The sequence below is a fragment of the Peromyscus maniculatus genome, chromosome 21 (genome assembly GCF_049852395.1).
Source record: "Peromyscus maniculatus bairdii isolate BWxNUB_F1_BW_parent chromosome 21, HU_Pman_BW_mat_3.1, whole genome shotgun sequence".
NCBI lineage: Eukaryota > Metazoa > Chordata > Mammalia > Rodentia > Cricetidae > Peromyscus > Peromyscus maniculatus.
This window is the reverse complement of record NC_134872.1, coordinates 47580589-47598867: the sequence shown is the minus strand read 5'-3', so window position 1 is coordinate 47598867 and position 18279 is coordinate 47580589. Positions and strand designations below refer to the sequence as shown.

At 56.6% G+C, this 18279-nt stretch overlaps 1 protein-coding gene across 1 annotated transcript; it reads right to left on the bottom strand.

Moving 5' to 3' along the window:
• Positions 1–2329: 2329 nt before the first annotated feature.
• Mdfi (MyoD family inhibitor) lies at positions 2330–18026 on the bottom strand. Its single transcript, XM_042266059.2, is given in 6 exon segments — positions 2330–3137; positions 7167–7285; positions 7287–7371; positions 10338–10520; positions 17689–17775; positions 17990–18026. Coding segments are annotated over 5 exon segments (720 nt in total). The 5' UTR covers positions 17765–17775; positions 17990–18026; the 3' UTR covers positions 2330–2880.
• Positions 18027–18279: the final 253 nt, after the last annotated feature.

Genomic DNA, 18279 nt, shown 5'->3' with positions numbered 1-18279 from the left:
AGGCCAGCAGGGGCTTCCTGCCCACCTGGCTGGACGCCGAGTTGGTCGGGAGCCCCTCACCCTTTACCCTGGATTCTCTGACCACCTCTCAGCCCCCAAGCCCTGACGGAGGGAGATCTGAGGCTGCCAGGGTGAACAGAAGCCACTTCCCAAGTCTCCTCCAGTGAAAAGAGCTGAGGGCAGGGGGAGCCCGGGACAGCCCGAGGCCATGTGTGTGGTCGACATTCACAGAGGCCCACTGGGGGCCCTGCCGTGTTGGAGACACCCGTGTGCCCAGGGATGCCACTTCCAGACTCTGTCTGAGACATGACCCTACCATGTTGCTGACTTAACCTGTCCCAGCCACCAGAGTGTAGGATTACAGGCATGCACCGTCACACCCACCCACCTTTCATTTTCTGGAATCTTCTTCAGAGACAGCACATTTATGTAAATGGGTGTGTTCATGACTGCTGAGAATGGACGAGAATAAAGCCGAGTCACCCATCCACTGCACTCGGTGGCTCTGCCTCAGCCCTGGGGTTACCGGGAGGATCAAATCACTTTCACAATTTTTGTTGGTAACAAAAAAAAGCTGCATGTGGTGGTGTGTGCCTTTAATCCCAGTACTGGGAAGGGAGGGGCAGGCAGATCTGTGAGTTCAAGGCCAGCCTGGTCCACATAGTGAACTCCAGGACAGCCAGGACTACACAGAAAGACCCTGTCTCAGAACAAACAAAAACAAACAAACAGGCATATGAATGCACATTGGACTCGAGCATTGGACATTTGCAGTAACTAAATAAAAATTGTAAACAAATGAATATAGACAAGCTAATGAGTGCTAGGGGACCTTGCGCTTTCTCATGGCTTGATTGTGACTCCAGGCTGGTCCTGTCTTTTCCCCGTTTCCAGTGTGGTGTTAGAATCTGGAAAGCAGGCAAAGTGAGGCCTGTGGCATGGGCCTGTAGGGCACGAGTCCCCTTCGGGGCCTGTCACAGCCCCCTGCTACTGCAGGGCAGCGCACTGCTCTGTAGTATTCCCAAAGAGTTTGCCTACAGCCCTTCCGAGTGTCCGTCCTTCCCTCAGAAACTCCGTGAGCCACTCCAGCCATCGAGATGGAAACGGCACCCGCTCATACTTTTGTACGTTTACGTTTCACAGGCCTCCTCAGCCAAGTCTCGTCCTTGGACCCCTAAGTCCCTGCCATGTGACCTGATCCTGATCCCTGTGGGCCTACGCACCCCAGGGCAGATCAGTGACACCCAGGTCTGCCACTGCTGGCCACATGCTACTTTTTGCCTGAATGGGTCACTGGAGCCATGGCCTCCCAGACTCCTGTGGTCCCGATGAGGCTTCCTGCCTCTGGCAACTGGGGCCCAGGACTTGGGCCAGGGATATGACCCTTGTTCAGGCCACATCAGCCCCCGACCCCCAGGATCTCAGGTACAAGTCAGGGTGTGCAGGCCTGGGGTAACCCCTTCCTAAGGCACCCCTCTGTAGTTGGCACAGGGGCAGCCTGAGCCTCGGAGCAACTCCATCGGGAAGCTTGGAGAGCTGCAGTCAGCAGGAGATTAATTAATCAAAGCCTGAACACATCTGTTGTTAATTACAGCCAAGGTTAACTCTTCCCTTGCTGGGCGGCGCTGTCAGTGGGCGGGCATTGGGAACGGCGGTGAGAAGTGGACCTATCCTTTTTCCTTCCGTGTGGGAAGGGAAACCATGAGCCGGGGAGAAGGGCAGCGTGTCTTCTTAGGAAGAAGAAAGCAGAAACAAAAGGGATCCCAGAGAGCAGCACGGTGTGTGTGTGTGTGTGTGTGTGTGTTAGTGTGCGCGTGTGCCACAGGACAACCTCAGGGTCAGCCCTCGCCTTCCATCTTGTTTGAAACAATTTCTTTTTTTCTTAAAGGTTTATTTATTATTATGTATACAGTGTTCTGCTTGCATGTCCCTTCAGGCCAGAAGAGGGCACCAGATCTCACTACAGATGGTTGTGAGCCACCTGTGGTTGCTGGGAATTGAACTCAGGACCTCTGGAAGAACAGCCAGTGCTCTTAACCTCTGAGCCATCTCTCCAGCCCTCGAAACAATTTCTTGTGTGACAACTGGCCTTCAGGCTTCCCGAGAGTCTCCTGTCTGCCTTCTGTCTTGCTGTAGGAGCTGGAATGGCAGACATGGGTTTCTACATTCATCTTCTATGTGGATTCTGGGGAGTCAAAGCCAATTTCTCACGCTCGTGTGGTGAGTGTTTTACTTACCAGCCCATCCGGGGCCCATACAAGGGGCCGGCGGGAAGGGTTTGCTTTGGAGCATTTACGTCCCCACACTTTGTCGCAAGTCCCGAAGAAAGTGGAGACTGAACAGATATCTTTATTTACAGCAACGGATAGCACAGGCCCTCCCCCTCCCCCACTTCCAGTCTTTTCCTTTCTGTCCCCCTCCCACCCCACCCCCACCCCAAGCCCCACTCTCTTGGGTCGCTATATGGGTCAGGCCCCTACAAGAGTCTAAATGAGCCGGGGGGGAGGGGAGGGGCCGGGCAGTGGGCCGGGCAGGTGTCTTTTCACATTTTCTGTCCTCCAAGCTGGGCTAGCAGAGGGAGGTGGGCACCTGGAGCAGAGAGGTAGAGAAGGACATGGGCCTCCCATCCACCCCCCACCCCTACCTTTCACAGTGTTCTGAGTCCTGGCGGCTAACTGGGTCTGTCCCACCAGGTTCTAGATGCCGTGTTCCTGGTCACCCATCAAGGAGAGCAGGCGTGTCTGTTACAGACCTGTCCCGTGGCTGAGATGGCTCCTGGGCCACCCCGCCTTCTCACATCTGGGCTGGGATTCTGAGGGGGCCCTGGGGTCAGGGGAGGTGTCAGGCTTTGTGTGACAGCTCTGGGGCCGCTCTGGGGCGTCAGGAGGAGAAGCAGAGTCCACAACACTCCATGCAGATCTCCAGGCAGTCTGCCGATTCGCAGCAGGCGTCCACGATGCCACAGTCCAGGTCACAGGGCAGGTCACAGTCCGCGCACTCGCCGGAGCCGCAGCAGCAACAGCAGAGGCAGGAGTCCTCTGAGCTGCAGGAGCCACAGGTGGCGCAGTCCAGGACGAGGTTGCAGAGCGTCAGGAACTCACAGAACAGACACGACAGTATGCAGTGGACGCAGCAATCTGTGGGCAGTGGGTAGGCGAGTGAGAGGCGCCAGCAAGGGAGCCCCAACAGTCCGACTGAGCGGCTGAGCGCCTACAGTGCCACCCAGCTTCTGGGGTGAGCTCGTGGGGACACCCCGTGTCTTTAGAGGGACAGGAGGCGAGCAAAGTGGAGTGGGGTTGGAGGATCCCAGGCAGCCTGCACCGGGAGTCCCTGCCCTCTGATTATGTATTTAACAAACTGGGGTGAGGAGGTGTTCCGGGCCCTGTCATAAGTGCCGTGCAGGAAGTACACCCTCCTAAGGTTCCCAAAACAACTCTACGATGTGGGCTGTAATTAGCCTCATTCTACAGATGAAGAAACCGAGGTACAGAGATTAGCCACTTACAGATATATCCAAAGGGCTGGGAATTCGGCTCAGTTAATAGAGTGATTGCCTAGCATGCGGGAGGCCCTGAGTTCAATTCCCCAAAGTGCAGAAACTGGGCGTGGTGGTGCACACCTGTAATCCCAGTATTTGGGAGGCAGGAGCAGGAAGATCAGCAGTTCAGGGGCATCCTCAGCTACTTGGTGAGTTTGAGGTCAGCCTGGGCTACATGAAACAAATGAACAACAATATGCAATCCAGAATTCTGCTCACCCCTCACTCATTAAGCTCCACACTCTGCCTTTGGCTGTACCTCACCAATCTGTTGCCTGTCCCAGAGCCAGGAAGACCTTTAAAATAGAGACTGAAAAACTAAAACTGAACCAGAGGCTGTATCAGATCCCACTCAGAGCATCACGGACTCCCTCCAGGGAGCAGCTTAGGTTCCTGGTGGCCCTTGGGCTGGTGAGCCGCCTCTCCTGACTATTCCTGCACACCTTCTACTCTGCTCTGTCCATACTGACCTTCTGGTGGAACCCCAGCCAAGCACAGCCGAGTGGGTACCCCTCTCTCTGTCTGGAATAGTCTCACTCCTTTCTCTCCTTATTTCTCCAAAACTCACCTCTCCAGCAGGCTCCACTGCCCCTGCCCAGTAGAAAGGAGAACTCTCCTCACCCTGGCACACCCCTCACCACCCTCTGGCACACTTCTGTCTTCCTAGCACGAAAGGCTTTGAGCAGATGGTCATCTCACCCTTGCCAGGTTGTGGCGGCTTGAAAGAAAATGGCCCCCAATGGAGTGGCACTATCAGGAGGTGTGGCCCTGTTGGAGGAAGTGCGTCACTGTGGGGGCGGGCTTTGAGGTCTCTTTTGCTCAAGCTTCCCTCAGTGGAACTGTTCAGTCGATTTCCTGTTGCCTGCGGGATGTAGCCCTCTCAGCTCCAGCACCCTGTCTGCCTGCACGCTGTCTTGCTCCCCTTCATGATGATAATGAACTGACCCTCTGAAGCTGTAAGTGAGCCTCCCTCAATGAAATGTTTTCTTTGTAAGAGTTGCCGTGGTCATGGTGTCTCTTCACAGCAATAGTAAACCCTGACTAAGACACAGGTTCTGCCAGGGCAGTCACCTGGGTCGGTCATGGTCACAGATGTGCCACATGTCCCTAGAACAGGATGTGGCTCAGTCAGTAGAACGCTTCCCTACTAAGTGTGGTCGGTCACACAGTCCCGAGTCCTGCCCCAGCACTGTGTACAGTTGTAGATGTGGGTATCTGTAACCTCAGCTCGTGGCAGGTACAGGCAAGAGGATCAGAAGTTCAAGGTCGGGCTGGAGAGATGGCTCAAAGGTTAAGAGCACTGACTGCTCTTCCAGAGGTCCTGAGTTCAATTCCCAGCAACCACATGGTGGCTCACAACCATCTGTAATGAGATCTGGCGCCTTCCTCTGTATACATAATAAATAAATAAATCTTTTTTTTTTTTAAAAAAAAAAAAGAAGTTCAAGGTCATCGTCGGCTACACAGAGGATCTGAGGCCAGCTTGGGCTACACAAAGTGGACACAGCGGCACTCAGTTGAACTGGCGGCCTGTAGCTCTCCCTGCTGAGTGCTGGGCAGGGAGCCCTCCTGAGGGCCAGGCCAGGGGACAGAACACCAGCCCGACCCACCACAGCTACACTTTGCCGATGGATGCTATCCAGCATCCGGTGTGGCAGTCAGGTCTTCTATCTATGCCCCAAATGGATCCAGTAGTTCTCTTCAAATGCGAATGTGATAAGTCACTGCAGTATTAAATCCTTGGTGCATCCTAGCCATCCCGTGTGTCAGCAGGTGGTCTTTGCATCCCTCAACATAATTGGTATAGTTAATAAAAACCTTCCCAGAGTCCCTGCCTCCTGGAGTCCCAGTCAGCCTGCCCAATGCCAAGCACATCAAACACTGTTCATGTTCCCTACCTGGATCCCCGTCTCAGCCTCTCGCACTGGTGTGGCTGTTCCCACACTAATACAATCTCTATACCTGCACCTGTCACGTGGATAATGATCCCATGTGTGCCCTTCTCCTGAGAGCCCACTGAGGGCGTGGGCTAGGTAACTAGCATGTAGGAGATGCCCAGAACCCACAGTTGTTATTATTATTTATTCTCTTGCACTCCTTGGAATTGAACCCAGGGCCTCGAACATGCTGGACAAGTGCTCTACCACCTAGCCACGCCTCCTCCCCACCTTCCCCAGAGCAAGTTAAGTGAATGGCTGCCTGTCATAAAATACTTGGGGCAGAATCTGCCCCAAGGGGTGAGAAGGTTTCAGAATGCCTTACTTAGCAGATTCGGGGGTGTGGGGGGAGGTGGGGAGGTGGGGGGGGGGCAGGGCCCACCCTAGAAAGACTGGCTCAGTGGTTAAGAGCATTTGCTCTTCTTGCAGAGGACCTGGGTTTGAGTCCATTCAGCTGGATTCCTAGCTTCCACATGGCGGCTCTCAACCAATTCATAACTCCAGTTCCAGGGGATCTGACACCCCCTCTGGCCTCTGAGGGCACCAGGCACACCCATGGTGCGCACACATCCGTGCAGGCAAAACTCATACACATAAAATAACAAATCTTAAAAACAGCAAACATTGAATCCTACTCGCAGGGGGCCAGGCCAGGGTCCCCCAACATGAGTAGGTGCCCCCACTTCCTCCCACCCCCACCCCACCCACACCTGCAGCTCAGCATCATTTTATTCTCTCCTTTTGCTTTGACTAAACAGATGGTCCACTCCTAAAGGACTTTTTTTTCATTTTCTTTGGTGCTGGGGATGGAAAGCAGAGCGGTGTGCATGCTAAGCACGTGCCCCACAACCCCCCCCCCCCCCCCCCCCCCCCCCCCCCCCGGTGAAAGTTTTCTGATTCTAGAAATAAAGTGGCTTAAGCTGGATCAGCCCCGGTGGCTACATTTCTGTCAGAGAGCCTGAGAGAGTCAGGCTGGGACAGAGGTCACTTCACCAACACGGTGTACTTTGCCACTGAGCTACTAGGACGTCAAGAGCGCCTTTGAGCCAGGCTCCTGGACCCCTTGTATCAACCTCCCCCTTGGCTTCTGCCCAGCCTCCAGCTGCTTTTTCCCTGGGCCCCATGGATGATTCACTGGAGGCTGGAGGTCTACCTTTCGATACACACACCCCACATACATGTGGAGGTCAGAGGTCAACTTGGAGGAGTCAGCATATCCACCATGTGGATACCAGGAAGTAAACTCAGGTCACGTCAATCTTACTTCAGTCTCCGAGTGCTGGACTGCAGGGGTGTGGGCCACCACACCTGGCTTATTGCTGCTCCAGACAGGGTCTTGTTATGTAGCCCAGGACGGCCTTGATGCTCCTGCCTCATCCTCCTAAGTGCTGAGCCAGTAGGCATGAAGCATTGTGTCCAGCTGAGCTAGGCCTTTCTTTCTTTCTTTCTTTCTTTCTTTCTTTCTTTCTTTCTTTCTTTCTTTCTTTCTTTCTTTCTTTCTTTCTTTCTTTCTTTCTTTTTCTTTTCTTTCTTTTTTTTTTTTGAGACAGGGTTTCTCTGTGTAACAGTCCTGGTTGACCTGGAACTCGCTTTGTAGACCAGGCTGGCCTCGAACTCACAGAGCTATGCATTTCTTAAGCAGCAGCGGGTGACGCTGCCTGTCTGTGGCTGTGGGATGGCAGGGGTCTTACCTTCTTGTGCCTGCAGCGGGACCTGGGAAGCCGACCGAGGGCTGCCTTTGCTCTTCCTCCCGGCCTGGCTGCCCAGAGGTGGGTGCGCCTGCGACTTCCGGTGGGCCTTGGGGCCTCCTGGCACTGCCCAGTTCCGAGGGGTGCTTGTGGCCGGAGCCATTTGGCAGTAGTGGGGTGCAGCCTAAGGGGTTCCCCTGAGGCTGGCCTGGAGGGATGGAGACAAAGGGTGGTCATCCTCCAGTGGTTTGAATCCCGCCTGCTTCATTCTTAGTTGCCTGTGTCCTTTAATGTGGAGAAACTGAGGCCTGGGAAGCAGAAATGACTAACCCAGAGTGACACCGTGGGACATTTGGAGACTGGGGCTCAGCTCCCAACTCCCATTGCAGGGCTCATCACAGAGAAACCAAAACCAAAACCAAAGGTACAAAGCAGGGGCTGGACCCCACCTTCTTACTCCACATGAAATCTCTCTTGCTTTAGGCTCTGGGATCTGGGTTAGAATGGTGGGGTCGGGGAGACTCTGTTGGCTGCGGTTGCTTAAGGTGGCAGTGAATCAGTTAACCGTCGCCTCGGCCTGTGCCAGACCCCCAGCTGTTTCCGCCCTTGGTGCTGCTGGGTGACTTATTGGGAACATCTGTTTGGAAAGGCATGCTTGGCCCTGGACTCCAGGGCCCCTCACAGCAGCCCCTTCTGCTTCTTGCCCTCAGCCCTGCGCAGTCCCATCCTGCCCTGCTGCTGTGGGCAGAGTGACGGAGAGGCTTCTGGGTCAAGGTGTGTGTGTGTGGGGGGGGGGGCGGGGAGCAGAAGAAGAGCTGTGTGGAGAGAGACCTCCAGGAGGGCCCGTTACCCTCCTAGTCCAAGCAACCCGTTTTAGGAAGCTGAGCCTGGGGATGCCCCCAAGCCCTCAGATGCTTTCTACATCTCACTCCAAGGCTGCTCCACCTGAGTCTCAGGAGGTGAGGGTATGTGTGTTATGCTGGTAGGGGGTGTAAGAAGGGGTCACAGAGGTCTGCCCCCCCCCCCCCCCCCCCCCCCCCCGCTGAATGCCTCCTGCAAACAAGGAGCATCTCCATTCCCTTAGCTGGGTCCTAGAGCCCTCACCTCTCCAGGCTGAGTCGTGGATTCACAATCTGCAGGAGGGGATGTCAGGGGTGATCAGGAGAGAGGAAGGTGGCCTCAGTGCCGCTCTGGACTGGGGGGCTGGACGCTCACTGTGTGCCAGTCACTGTCCCTTGAACACTCACTGTGTGACGGTCACTGACCTTGAACACTCACTGTGTGCCGGTCACTGTCCCTTGAACACTCACTGTGTGACGGTCACTGTCCCCAATACTTTCTAATTGTTTTCTCATGGAATCCTCTTTATAAGACTCCCCCTCCCCTAGTCTTTTGTAGCCAAAGCTGGACTCAAACTGGCTTTGTAGCTGACGATGATGACCTTGAACAGGAGTTCAAGTCCCTCATCCTCCTGTCTCCACTTTCGATGTGCTGGGATTACTGGTGTAGACCACCATGCCTGGACCACTATCTTTTTCCCTGATGAGGAAACAAAGTTCAGGAGGTGGAAAGTAAGTTTCCCAAGGCCACACAGCTGGTAAATCGCAGAAGTGGGGCTGACCTGAGGTTCCCAGCTGGGCTCAGGACAGACAGGCAAGGGGCAGGGCAGAGGCAGGGAACTGAGGGACTGAGGAAAGATGCCATACTTTTTTTGTTTTTGGTTTTTGGTTTTTTGAGGCAGGGTTTCTCCCTGTAGTTTTGGTCCCTGTCCTGGAACTCACTTGGTAGTCCAGGCTGACCTCGCACTCACAGAGATCCGCCTGGCTCTGCCTCCCGAGTGCTGGGATTAAAGGTGTGCGCCACCACTGCCCGGCTCATACTTCTTATAAGAAGTAGTTAGTTAACACATTTTGAGTAGGTATTAGGGTCAAGACAGTGTACTAAGATGAGTTTATGAGTAATGTCTCTAAACATCACAAGCAGTCTGTTATTGGCACATTTCTCAGATGAAAAATCTTGAGGCCCTGCCGGGTCCTCACAGAAGATTCCACAGCTAGGAAGTACAGAGAGGGGTCTGGAGTCTGGGAGGACACCACCAGTGACAAGCTGGGAAACAGAGGTGCCATGCTGGGGCGGGGGCAAGGCATGGCTGGAGCCCGCACCTGGCAAGCGGGAGTAAAGCCACAGGAGTGGCCAGGCCTGAATCATCCTGGCTCCGGAGGAGACTGGCTGAGCCTCTGGCCAGCTTCACTGTCCCTTGTCCTGCTGCCTAAACATGGGCACAGTGGCCAGAGGGAGGGAGTCTGTGGTGAGCCCAGGGCCCTGGGAGGTTCTGCAGACACAAAGCTCGCCTGTGGCCTCGGTTGTGGGGTGGCCAAGGGGTGGGGGTGGTGTTGAGTCACAGTGCAAACACTCAAGGCCACAGACACAGGGGTGTCTGTCCCACTCTCACCTGGGCCCCTCCCTGTGGCCACGGCCGTGACCTCCTTTTCTCGTGAGTGTGTGTGTGTGTGTGTGTGTGTGTGTGTGTGTGTGTACACGTGCGCGTGCATGCAGAAGACGGAAGACACTGCTCTCAGGGGAGTCAAGAACCCTACTTCCAGGCTGTCCAGCTTGGCCCCAGATGCCCTCGCTAGAAGTGCGGAAGGCATATTATTTATGCCAACAAAGCAGGTGGGCACAGCAGAGTGGGGCCAGGAGACTTGAGTGCCAGGCTTGTGTCCTGGTCTGGTCTGGGTCTGTGCCTCAGTTTCCCATCTACGGTGAAGCCTCTCTAGGAAAGCCCTCAAGCTCATTCAAAGACAGGGAATTTGCTTTGAGACGCCATCAGGGAAGGCAACAGTTGTGTGTCTGGCTCCCAGGGCGCCATGCAGACCTCCAGCCAGGCCTGCTAAAGAAGATGGATTTCGCTCTATTCTCCCCAGAGCATCTGGGGCTTCTCTCTTTCCTTTGCACCCGGGTCCTGCCCTGAAGGGTACGCTGTATCGTGTTCCAGCGTCTTGTCCTGCCCAGCACACCGGTTCTCTCTCTTGGAGGCGAAGGGTGTTGCCTGGAGCCTGGCCTCTGACGGGGTAGAGAGTTGCTGCACCTGTACTCCTGATGACACACCTGGTTTGCATTTCCTGGGCAACCCTTGCAAGTTGCCACCCCAGGCCCCCGTCCCCTGGGACTTACACGTCACAGCTTCTGTGAGAACATCGAGGTCAGTGCTGTTCAGAGCCTGGTGAGCCCCAGGACCGCTGTCTTGGGGCATGGAGGGTGCCACCTCCTCCGGGGAGCCCTCTCCTGACGACGCCTCTCCAGGGTGAGTGGATCCTGCTGCTACCTCCAGCCCAGGGAGGAGGGACATGGTCTGGGCTAGGAAAAAAGCAGACGATGAAGGACTGTTTTCCTGGTGTCCTCCTGTGTGCCCAGACCCAGGTCCGACCTACAGGCCAGAGCACTCCATGAGCTCCTTACTTCCGGTCCCTTCACAAATCACCCAGCTATCACCTTATCTGCTGCGGTATTTGACCTTCAAATGAAAGTTCCTGAATCATAACTCACGTGTGTGCAAGGGCATGTGGGCATGTAAGTGTCCGTGGGGGAGTACATGTATGTGGCATCAGGACAGGGGCCTGCAGCATAGAGAGAAGCAGGTAGAGGACAGGCACACAGTCTAAGAAAAAACAGACAGGCCGTTCAGCAATGGAGTCAAAGAGACCGCCGTGGAGACCGACGGGCTCTACAAGGTGGATGCTGAAAGAGAATCCAGGAGATTGGGTGGGAAGGCAGAGCTGCTGAGACCTAGCAACAGGCTGTCTGGGACCAGCAAGGAAGTCACCACGAAGAAGACAGACAAAGACTAGACAGGACCTGGGCACACCAGGGTGAGAAGCAGCTACGAGACAGGAAGAGGGCAGACGTGGAGAAACTGGGTCAGAAGGGGATACCGGGAGGGGAGACAGAGAGCAACCTGGGGGTGAGGAGCAGGGAGGGGCCCCAGGCAGGAAGAGAGGCCAGGAGACAGGCAGGAGTGCTGGGGAAGAGGTGAGCCGCAGCCCCGTGTAATTAGAGTGGTTCTGGGCAGGGTGGGCGGAGTGAGGGAACGAGGCCACGGGCAAAGCACAGCTCCCTCAGCAGCAGGTCTAGGGCCCGTGGGCTCCCAGGAAAGGACAGGGGATGGGAGGTGTCTGAGAGCCCAGTCTCTGGGTCAGGCGGGGCTGGGGGTAAAGCGGGGGCCATGGGGGTAAAGCGGGGGGCCACGGGTGTAAAGCCCGAGCTAGGACACTTCCGGGGCGCAGCTGCCTTGCAGCAGACCCCAGGCTGTGCTCTGCAAGGGGATGGCAGTCGTCTCCGAGCATTCCACCTGTGTCTTCTCCATGCTGGGAGAAGGAAGAGGCAGGAGCAAGCGACTCAGAGACCAGACACCGATGGGCAGGACTATGGGGAGGCGGGCTGCAGAGATGGAGGAGGGAGAAGGAAGAAAACAGCAGTGATGCCCAAGATAAGAGATCAGCATCCACCCCAGCAGGAGATGGAGAAATGGAGACAAAGGGTGGTCCTGCAAATGGAAGAGGTTCCATTACAGAGAATGGAGACAAGATGTTCTCTTACATCGATGTTCTCAGAGGGACGACAGCCATGGAGGGAGATGAACAGAGCCATCCATGAAGATGTGGGCACTTGGATCGGGAGGGGGGATCAGAAGCTGGAAGTAGGCCTGTGTCCAGCCACCTCACTGGACCCTGTGAACAGCCCCTAGTTCCCTTTGGCCATGCAGACAGAGATCCCAGAGGCCTTGCTGGGTGGCACAGAGGACTGCAGGCCTAAGTGGGCATGCTTCTGCCTGCCCAGGGCAAACCACGGGCCCCGTCTGCACATGGGAGCTGGGGCAGAGAGGAGGAGGGGCGGGAGGCGTTTGTGTGAGATCTGACTCAAAAAAAAAAAAAAAAAAAAAAGGGTTGCAGAGTCCGGGCGGTGGTGGCGCACGCCTTTAATCCCAGCACTCGGGAGGCAGAGGCGGCGGATCTCTGTGAGTTCGAGGCCAGCCTGGGCTACCAAGTGAGTTCCAGGAAAAGGCGCAAAGCTACACAGAGAAACCCTGTCTCGAAAAATCAAAAAAAAAAAAAAAAAAAAAAAGGCTGCATTTCGGTGAGGAAGAGGGCTGGGAGTGTATTTCAGTATTTCAGTAAGCACTTGTTTGACAAGAAAACAAGAACCATGGTTGCTACTCCCAGCACCTGCCAAAAACCCGAAACCCAAAAACAAACTCAAACAATGCTAGCTTTTTTACCCCGTGAGTGATGCCAACCGGGAGTGGCATCACTCACTTATAATCCCAGCGCTTGAGAGATGCTGGCAAGAGGACCAAAGCTTAAAGGCCAGCCTGGGCCACAAAGCAAGTTCAAGGCCAGCCTGGGCCACAGAGCAAGTTCAAGGCCAGCCTGGGCCACAAAGCAAGTTCAAGGCCAGCCTGGGCCACAAAGCAAGTTCAAGGCCAGCCTGGGCCACAAAGCAAGTTCAAGGCCAGCCTGGGCCTCATGAGACTAAGTCTTTAAAAAAAATTTTTAAGCTGGGCATTGGTAGCACATGCCTTTGAACCCCGCACTCAGGAAGCAGAGGCAGGAGGATCTCTGTGAGTTATAGGCCAGCCTGGTCTACAGAGTGAGATCCAGGACAGCCAGGGCAGTTAAACTGAGAAACATGGTCTCAAACAACAACAACAACAACAACAACAACAACAACAACAACAACAACAAAACAGCTTTAAAAGCCTGCTGGTGTGTGTGTGTGTGTGTGTGTGTGTGTGTGAGTGAGGAGGTACCTGGAGAAGGCAGTATCCACTGAATCTTAAACAATCATTGTGGGTGGGGGTGTTGAGAAGAACAATGGGAACCAAGACCCCGAGCCACCAGCTCAGTGGGCACGAGGGAGCATGCATCATTTGGTGTTACTAAGGCTGGGAGCCCGAAACAGCAGCTGGTCACTGAAGTCCCTCGGTTTCCCAGACTTTCTCCTGAGGTCACCAGATTGCACAGTCCTGAATAGACAGAGGCAAGATTCCTGCTCTGTTATCCGCCAGAGAAGAAGACAAGAAAGAGGGTTTGAGGAGATGGGAGTCCCCGTCTCTGTCCCTTTCACCCAAGTGGCTCTCCTATAATCACTACAAGCTGGTGATCTTGAACCTGGACGGAACAAAAAATTCTAGAGAGACCAGACCGTGGCCTGAGGAAGTTTGCCATTCAGGGACCACGTCAGTTCACGTCAATGTTCGGCCTGAACATGGAGGGACAGACCTCCTGAAGGTCACGGTGGGGGGCAGAGGACGGGCGAAGCAAGTGCTCAGAGACAGGCCAGCAGAGCTGGAAGAAAAAGGCCGTCAGGGTCTGGACCCCAGGCGTGGGCTGGGAACAGCACTTGTAGGGCAGGTGGGAACAGGAGAGCCGGGCACAGGGAACAGGAGAGCCGGGGCACAGGGGGCAGGAGAGCCGGGGCACAGGGGGCAGGAGAGCCAGGCACAGGGGGCAGGAGAGCCAGGTACAGGGGGCAGGAGAGCCGGGGCACAGGGGACAGGAGAGCCGGGGCAGAGGGGGCAGGAGAGCCGGGCACAGGGGGCAGGAGAGCCGGGGCACAGGGGGCAGGAGAGCCCGGCACAGGGGGCAGGAGAGCCAGGGCACAGGGGGCAGGAGAGCCAGGGCACAGGGGCCAGGAGAGCCAGGGCACAGGGGGCAGGAGAGCCAGGGCACAGGGGGCAGGAGAGCCAGGGCACAGGGGGCAGGAGAGCCAGGGCACAGGGGGCAGGAGAGCCAGGGCACAGGGGGCAGGAGAGCCAGGGCACAGGGGCCAGGAGAGCCAGGGCACAGGGGGCAGAGAGCCAGGCACAGGGAACAGGAGAGCCGGGCACAGGGGGCAGGAGAGCCGGGCACAGGGGGCAGGAGAGCCGGGCATAGGGGGCAGGAGAGCCGGGCACAGGGGGCAGGAGAGCCGGGCACAGGGGACAGAGAGCCGGGCACAGGGAACAGAAGAGCCGGGCACAGGGGGCAGGAGAGCCAGGCAGAGGGGACAGAGAGCCGGGCACAGGGGGCAGGAGAGCCGGGCACAGGGGGCAGGAGAGCCAGGCACAGGGGACAGGAGAGCCGGGCACAGGGGACAGAGAGCCGGGCACAGGTGGGTGGAGGGCTGGCAGATCAAGGGGCTAAAGAGCCCGGTTTTCCTTCTGCGACCCAAAGACTCCACTGTCCCGCCATGGAGCAGAGAGTACCTCTAAGGAGAATCTCCTGACGTGTGGGTGTGAGAGGGGGCAGAAGAAGGGTGGAGTTGGGAAAGGCCAAGAGGGAACACCGTGGGCATGCATAAAGGACCCTGCTGAGGGCATCGATGGAGAGGGGCTGATGTCCCCAGCTGGGGTCTTAGCAGGTGCCATCTGGCCACCCAGCTGTACATCTGTCTCACCCAGCTGACCAGAGTGACACCATTCTTTAATTTACAGTGACCTCAAACATGCTAGTGTCCTGCACCCCTGGTGAAATCCAGCCAGGAGTCACTCCAAGCCATGCTCATCCCTAACGTGGGATCTGCAAGTCTCTCTAGAAAGCAGTAGGAAGAACATATTTAAATCCACACGCCCCGCAGGAAAGTTGGGGAGACTCACTCCAGCAGCAGGGACCTTGTGGATTCCCTCTGTCTGATATCCACCAGGTTTGGGGGTGGTTCTCCACCAGGAAGGAAGAGGAGAACCTCTTCCAGGTGGGATGGGTTCACTTCAAACCTGGCCAGTTCCCATGTTCTGGGGCTCCGACTCCGGCCCCCAGCATTGTCTTTGTGGACAGTGGGCCTGATCTCCCTGCCCTTTGGGCTATGGCTGTCTCTGGAAAGAGAAGACCAGGACTTTAGGCCAGAGAGTGGCGGCTGAAACCTCACATTCACTCCCAGCATGACTAGACATTCACAGCCTCTGTCACACATCTACAGTTAATGTACAAAGGTCTTGTGTTCCAGGCAGACTAGCCTGTCCAGGCCCCTGGGTCATCACAACAGCTTCTGGCCAAAGTACCTGTGCTTTCATAGTTCCTCATGGCCACACGGCCTCCCATCCTCCCTGTCTAGCCGAAACCTCATCTCTTTCTCCAGAAAGCCTTCCCTGACACTGGTGATACCAGTCGGTCCTCCACACGGCCCCATTACTGACAACTTGGCAATGAAGTGTTAGTTTCTCCTACAAACCGGACCCTTGTTCATCTCCTTCCCTTTTTTGGTGGTCAGTATTTACTCTGTATGTCTGGGGCTGAGTGTTGGGGTTCAGTGCCCCAGGTTAGGGGAAGGAGAAAGAGGGGCCACATCAAGGATTACGGATGGCATCTGGCTTTGAAGCCCAAGGAGACCAGAGAAGGTGGACCATTTTGATGTCCATTTAGCAAATCCACTAGTCAGAGACCCAGGCCGCTAAGTGGAGGCCTGGAGAGGATCTGAGCTGCCGGTTATGTTCAATCCAGTTTTATTTTAGGTCCAAGGGCTTCAATTCCCAGGAAATTGAATTTAGAGCCATGGATAGAAATGTGACACCCCAGTGCTAGGCAGAAATCTTGTGGGTTAGGGAGCCAGGCTCTTGGGGCTCTCGGGAATGGGTGGGGTGGAGGCCAGGGGGAGAGTCTCGAGTGTGAGGACTTGGAAACCTGCCCCAACCACAGCTGCCCTGAGTTCTCTGTGCCCCGTCCACATCTTGGACGCCTGAAAGAGGAGGCATGTCACACCCTGGCTGTCCTGCCAGCAGCTTCCACTCTGGGGACAGTGCTGTGGCCTCCTGTCCTGTGGGCGCACAGGGAGCATGGGGGCTTCTGGTCTCAGGGTCAGGCATCCGTGGGGTTTTGGCTGCATCTCCTGCGGTTTGGGCTTCCTGGGCAGCAGGCAGAACAGTACAGAACGGGACAAGTGTTACAAAAGCCACATTGTCTGGCCCAGCTCAGGCTGGGGAGGGGGCTTGCTGAGACACTGGGGGCCTCAGATTACAGCCCAGGACTAAGGCTTCCCAGCAGCTCCCCCTGGACTCTGCAGCCTGTCTCGGGCACACTTTGCTCCCCTCCTCTGCTGCTGGGTGGAGAGCATGTCAGGCCGGAGAGGGGTCTGGAAAGAGATATCAGAGGAGAGAGCAGAGAAAATGAAGGAAGAATGGAAAAGTGCGGGCGGGAGAGAGGCCAAGAGAGACAGAGAAAGTTCCCAGACACAAAGGCCTCCCAGCCGCCTGCTCCCCACTGTCCTTCCAAGCTGAAGGAGCCTGGTCCTTGGAGGAGCATGGTCCCCAGAATCCTAAGCCCTAAGTCAAGGGCTCTACCAGACCAGGGACTTAGGGCTGGCAAAGACAAGAGCGCAGACACGCTCGTCTCCATTGGCCCGTCGTCCCTCCGTGTTTGGAGATCCTCCACCTCTACAGCTGTGAGGGGCCTGCCAGGTAGACAGGCAGCTGTCCCCAAAGAGACACACCAGCAAGAGTGGCCAGGCTGGGGGTGGGGCATGGGAGGTGGGGGTGGAGACTGAGGCCAGAGAAGGGGAAAGGACTTGTCTAGGACCATGAGGGAGGGGAGTTTGAAGTCCGGGCTTGGATCTTCCTTACTGAGACAGTTTGAGGAAAGGGAGAGGTTAGTTTGGGTGGGAGGAAGGCAGGGTCTCTGACTGAGCCAAAACAGGGGTTTCAGTCAGAAAATCTGGGCCTACACTTTTGCACCCCACCCCTCACCCCCGACTCTGACCGACTCTGGACTTCCATAGAGCCGTCCTTAAGAGAAGGCTCTAGCCTGTGAGGACAAGGGGCTGGGAAGCTAGGTGGGGAGGTCCCCGCACACCCTTCCTTAGTCCGTAGGGTCCGGGAGAATCAGGGTAGTTTAGCCTCTGAGGTGGGGGAAGGGGCGCTTTCCTACGTTGTAGACTCTGTGTGTGTGTGTGTGTGTGTGTGTGTGTGTGCGCCACGCTGGGGAGAGACTGGGTGGAGGGAGCCGAAGCTAGCAAGGAGGGAAGGGGCCAGGTTTGTAGCCACTGGTTGCTGGAACAAAAGTTTTCAAAAAGCGCTCGAACTACACTCTGCTTAGTTTGGGGGAGGGGAGGAAGGGAGCCGCAGACACCGCCCCCCCCCACTCCCGCCACACACCCCGCCTAAGGCCCTCATAAATATTTACACACTGGGCAGAAATGGTTGGGACACAAATCCCAATATTATGGGCAGACACCACGGAGTGTGAGTGTGTGTGTGTGTGTGTGTGTGTGTGTGTGTGTGTGTGTGTGTGTGTAGCTGGGGCTGGGGGAGTTGGAGCCAACTCCGCTCAGCCATGGCTGCCTGCTCCGGGCCCGGCCTCCTCACCCTAGCCCTGTACTCCCTTCTACCCCCCTAAGACCGGGTCCCCAACACTCAGACTTCTCATCCCTACTCCCACCCAAGCTCCTGGGAGCGATCCGCCCGCGTCTCCGCTAGAGAACTAACAACCCCACCCCCGAAAACCCCTCTTAGCCTCCCACCCCACCCCGGTCCATCTTCGCTTTCCATTCCCGCTCCTACCTGGGTCCAGGGCAGCGCTGGGGACTCCATGGGGCGCGTCGCAGAGAGGAAGGCACGGACCGCTCACCTGGGACATCGGCCCGGGACCTGGAGAAAACAGCGCTCAGCGGGCGGGGCGGGCCTCCCCCGAGTGTGCGTGGGGAACCGGGGACTGGCTGGGGTGCCCTAGCACAGACGCGTGCAAGCTGTGCTCCCAGGCCGGTCACCGCGTGGACCCCGCCATGCGACACCTGGGTGTCGCCCGCGCCCCCTCCCCGCTCACTCGCTCTTGGCTCCCATTCCAGCGCCAGCTCGCACCCACCGATCGCCCCTTCCTTCTTCCTTCTCTCGCTCCAGCCCCCTCGCTCCTCCCCTCTTCCCTGGCCCACCCTGTCCCCGCCCCCTCCTCGCTGTCTCTGCCTCCCCCCTGCCCCCCACGCATCCCCTCCCCCTTGCGGGGATCGGCGCTGCCAGGGCAGGACACGTCTGTCCGCGGGGCGTCCGAGGCCCGAGCCCCCACAGGAAGCCAGCTCGTCTGGTTTCCTCCCCTCGCTCAGAGCCAGGGGCTCCAGTCTCCCCAGATCTCCGCCTCCTCAGGCCGGGAGAACCTCG